The sequence below is a fragment of the Rhincodon typus genome, chromosome 22 (genome assembly GCF_021869965.1).
Source record: "Rhincodon typus isolate 14 chromosome 22, sRhiTyp1.1, whole genome shotgun sequence".
Taxonomy (NCBI): Eukaryota; Metazoa; Chordata; class Chondrichthyes; order Orectolobiformes; family Rhincodontidae; genus Rhincodon; species Rhincodon typus.
Window position 1 is genome coordinate 11,527,972 of NC_063353.1, and position 4,519 is coordinate 11,532,490.

General features: G+C 39.6%; 1 protein-coding gene across 2 annotated transcripts in view; it reads right to left on the reverse strand.

Annotated features, from left to right (window-relative positions):
• Positions 1 to 1,384: 1,384 nt before the first annotated feature.
• LOC109927979 (troponin T, fast skeletal muscle-like) overlaps positions 1,385 to 4,519 on the reverse strand; it is a 45,944-nt gene continuing 42,809 nt past the window's right edge. For both annotated transcript variants that reach the window (XM_048610062.1, XM_048610063.1), the window contains 2 exons: positions 3,135 to 3,178; positions 1,385 to 1,783 (listed from right to left, as the gene is read on the reverse strand). In XM_048610062.1, the coding sequence (XP_048466019.1) occupies positions 1,732 to 1,783; positions 3,135 to 3,178 (96 nt within the window). In that variant the 3' untranslated portion in view covers positions 1,385 to 1,731. The remainder of the gene's footprint in view (positions 1,784 to 3,134; positions 3,179 to 4,519) is intronic.

Below are 4,519 nucleotides of genomic sequence, written 5' to 3' on the forward strand. Positions count from 1 at the left end.
TAAAAATCTAAATTCTGATGTCAATTCACCCATCTGCTTTGGGTTTTTAAATGAGAGGGAATTTGGGAAGGGAGACAGCCATCCTGCTTCCAGGAAGTGGGATGACAATTTAAATCATATTAAGACAGCTTAATTCACTCTTGAGCACCATTTCAAAGTGAACTCTAAACATTCTGCTTTTCTGAGCTCTATAGGAAGGTGGCAACTATCAGATTCAGGGAGGTAGCTGCTAGTGCCCTGCAAGCGGATATCATGCTATTGACCTTTTATATCCGTGCCCCAGCCCGGCAAGGTGACACCTTTCCTCCCATTCTTTTCTCCTCCATCACCAGAGGTCTCTAACCTCATCCCTAGTATTTCAACCTACTTGTCCAAATTTTCAACATTCAATTATGGGGAACATGAGCAGAAGGTTATGTACAGTGAAAGTGACCTCTGTGCCTGAAATGATATGCACACTGTACATGCAAAGCTTCAATTTGCAACATTCACCCCTTTATGCAAAAAAAAAACTGCGTTACAGCATGAAATGGCAAAATGCACAAGCTAAGTTTGATCATGGGCCCCTATTACATGTCACCAGCCAACCACAGCCACATTCGAATAATATCCATACAATTCTCTTCAATTACTGCATTCTGAAACACACACTTACTCACCTTTCACTATATATATAAAAAAAACTCATTGAAAGTAAACAGAAAGCAGCACAGAAACCTGAGGGAGACATTTGTCCTGCTTGCCTTCCATCTGTCCCTGCTAGTCGGAGAGGTACTTTGAGCACCAGTGCAAGGCTACTCTGCCAATAGCGAGCTGTATGCCTAGAAGGGTTTGCTGCAGCTCTCCAAACAAATGTTAGATGGCCAGAAGGCTCACCTGGTCAGCACAAAGAGGTACAGTAACTGGGACTGCAGATAATACTCTGGTGTAATCACAGAGCACTCCTGGCTGCATAAAAACAATGCCAGATGATCAACCAGATTTTAGTTAGTGGATCATCCAGGGTGCATAAACAACTTAGCAGTCTCTCACAGTACCCTGCTTATATTAGATAAAATGCAGCTCCTGTCCTCGGGGCCTACCTAAAACAAAGCCAAACTTAAAATGATTGAAGTGTAGGTGAGGGCTAGCAAATCAGTCATCTTAACCTTTAATAAAACATTGTCCTAGATCTGTGGAGTGGCAGGAATTTAGAAGCTGCTCATGAAATCTGCTCATGTGGAATAAAAGTTGAACTTACTTCACAACCTAGTGCCAGTATAGTTCCATTTACCTGAACATCAGCAGAATCTTTGCAAGAGTACTTTAACAACATGCTTAGAAAACAGTAATTTTACATGGAATCCATTCCAAGGTTCAGTAAAATACATTAGACTACTCACAGTTGTTTTAATATTTTAATGTGCACATTTCAAAGGGTAGAGGAAATGTTTGAAAATAATACTTGGGCTGAGTTACAAACATAGAATTACATTCTGTTGACATGGTGCAAGTAAATTCAAATTCATGCATATTTTTCAGAAAAAATGTCTCCATCTAATTTCTAAATTATGAAATATTTATATAATTAATGCAAATGAATTATTAATTTAAATCTTCATATTAAAACAAACTTGTTGTTGTTTTGATCATGCCTTTTTGAACAATTTCAATGTCAATCATCTTTCTTCTTGAAATCAAGTTTCTGGTTAGTAAGTGGGTGGTGCTTCCTTCGATGTGTCCATTCCATTATTACTTCCAACGACCACCCACCTTGCCCTTACCACGAGGTCCTTTTGCACTGCTGCAAGTTTGAAAATAAAAATTGTTTACCAATATCATTTAATTAAAAAAACAAAAATGTAAAAATTATGCATTACCTCATCCTTAATCTTTGGTTCTCATAAACAAGAAATAGTACAAGCCGTTGCACAGATTTGATTAACTATCGCGCAATGAAAAGATTAGTGGCTTTGCTGAGAATGTTCGGATGAAAAATGCTATAAACAGAGCTGCAGTAAAATGGACAGGAAAAGTCTGAAGGCCTGAGGACTGCATTAACAGCAACAACAAACACCAACTTATAACTATTTATCAGACGTTATAATTACCAACTAGTATTTGTCACTAGGTCTCAAATCAAAAATAGATGATTATATTGGTAGACTACACACCAACTGCAGATAAAATTATTCACATTTATGATAAAGATAGTACATTTGTGTCACAGATTCTAAAAAAAATGTAAATTTTTGTACAAAATACTTCTATCTCCATTAACTTTTTGTTGCAAGAATTCCAATTATTAAACAGTGGAAAACAGAAACCTGGAAGCTCGGAACCAGCAGTTCTTGGCAAGAGAGCTACACAGTACCTGTCAGTGATCAAGTACCTGTTCATTCTGTTGATCATCAATCGACAGATAGTGGCAGAATTCAGCTCCATGATTTTTTAATTGCCAATGATCAAAGACATTTAGTTCATTTTACTTTGATAAAAAGACCTTGTATTTATGGATAACCTTCAATGACATTGTCCATCTGAGTGATGCTATGTAATAGACCTTATCATACGGTGGGTAACATTTCTGCCTCTGAGCCAGAACCTCAGGGTTCAAGTCCTGCTCCAGGACCTCATGGCCAAGGAAGATACATTCATAACGTGACCAAATAGATGGAGCATCAATTTGGAAATCCTTTTAACATTTGACAATAGTCAAAATTATTTCTGGTTAGCCATATGATGCAAAACGAAATTGAGAATCTCTCCAATCCATAGTCAGTCCCTAGCTCCAGACTGCAATATGGCATGTACCAGTGTCACAGCAACACGGATATCCTGAACATTTTGGGGGGCTGATTTGAAAGGCATTGTATTATCTGTTAACGACATACATGGAAGTCAAGTCAAAGCATGCAAACTAATTAATTCCATGTCCAGTCGATGGAGAGAGTGAGAGCTTCTTCCAAGTCCCTTTTTATGTCCTTCTCTGTAGAGCCTGAAGAGTTCAGTTTGCTGGTGTTTATTGCCTTTTCTCTTTAAAGGGCAGAGACCCACTCTGTACAACTACGAACAATTTCTTGTACACAAAATCTGATGTCACCGGGCCGACACTCAAGACAAAAAGGGAAATTACTGTCAGATTTTTTACTTACAATTTTCCCATCTGTTCATGGACGCGAATTTGCAACAGGTTGATCTGGAAGAATAATACAATTAGTAGCAAGATTATCCTGTGGGATACTGAAGTAATCCACATTCATACGCAGCAAGATGTAGACAATTTCAGGTTTAGGTTGATAAATAGCAAGTGACATCCATACCACACAAATTCCAGGCAATGACCATCTACAACAAGAAAGAATTAACCATTTCCCCTTGACATTCAATAACATTGTCATTGAATACCTCATTATTATTCTGGGGTTTTCCACTGATCACAAACTGAATTGGACTAGCCATACAACTGGTCAGAGACTGGGAATTTCACCGAGTCACTCATCTCCTGGCTCCCCAAAGCCTATCCTGCATCAATAAGACACAAATCAGGAGTGTGATGGAATATTCCTCACTTGCCTGGATGAGTGCAGCTCCAACAAAGTTGAGTGTCTTCCACCCTTGCCACTATCTTAAAGATTCAATCCCTTCACCACCATGGCACAATGTGTTTCAACAAATGACATTAAGGCTTCTTCAACAATATCTTTCAAAACCAAGGCTTTTACTACTGAGAAGGACAGGAGCAGCAAATGCATAGGAACATCGCACGCGCACACACGCATCACTCAGAGATAGTAGGAACTGCCGATGCTGGAGTCAGAGATAACACAGTGTGGAGCTGGAGAAGCACAGCAGCCCAGGCAGCAGAGGAGCAGGAAAGCTGATGTTTCGGGTCGGGACCCTTCTTCAGGCTTCTTTCTGAAGGGTGCCGACCTGAAACGTCAACTTTCCTGCTCCTTTGATGCTGCCTGGCCTGCTGTGCTTCTCCAGCTCCACACTGTTATCTTAGAAGTAGATCACCATTCTTTCACTGTTGCTGGGTCATAATCCTGGAATTCCCATTCCAAAAAACAGTGTATATACCTGCACCACAGCAGATCAAGAAAACAGTTCACCACTACCTAAAAGAGCAACTAGGAATGGGGGAAAAAATTCTGGTCTAGCCAGTGACACCCCACATCCCATGAATAAAATTTGAAGTGAACAGCTATTTGCAGAGGACACAAGAATAGGCGAGAAGGCAAGTATTAAGGTTGACATAAGGAACCTGCAGAAGATTACAGGGAGAAGTTGAGTGGGCAAAAATGGAATATAACATGGGAAACTGTGAGGAAGATTAGAAGAGCTGAATATTATTTAAATGGGGAAAGACTACAGAAACTTGCAGCACAAAGAGATTTGTGGATCCTAGCGCATGAATCACAAAATGTTAGCATTCAAGTTCGAGACAACAAGGTGCAGAGCTGGATGAATACAGCAGGCCAAGCAGCATCATTAATTTAAATGCTCATTACCAGAATACATGCAAGAACAAGAAAAT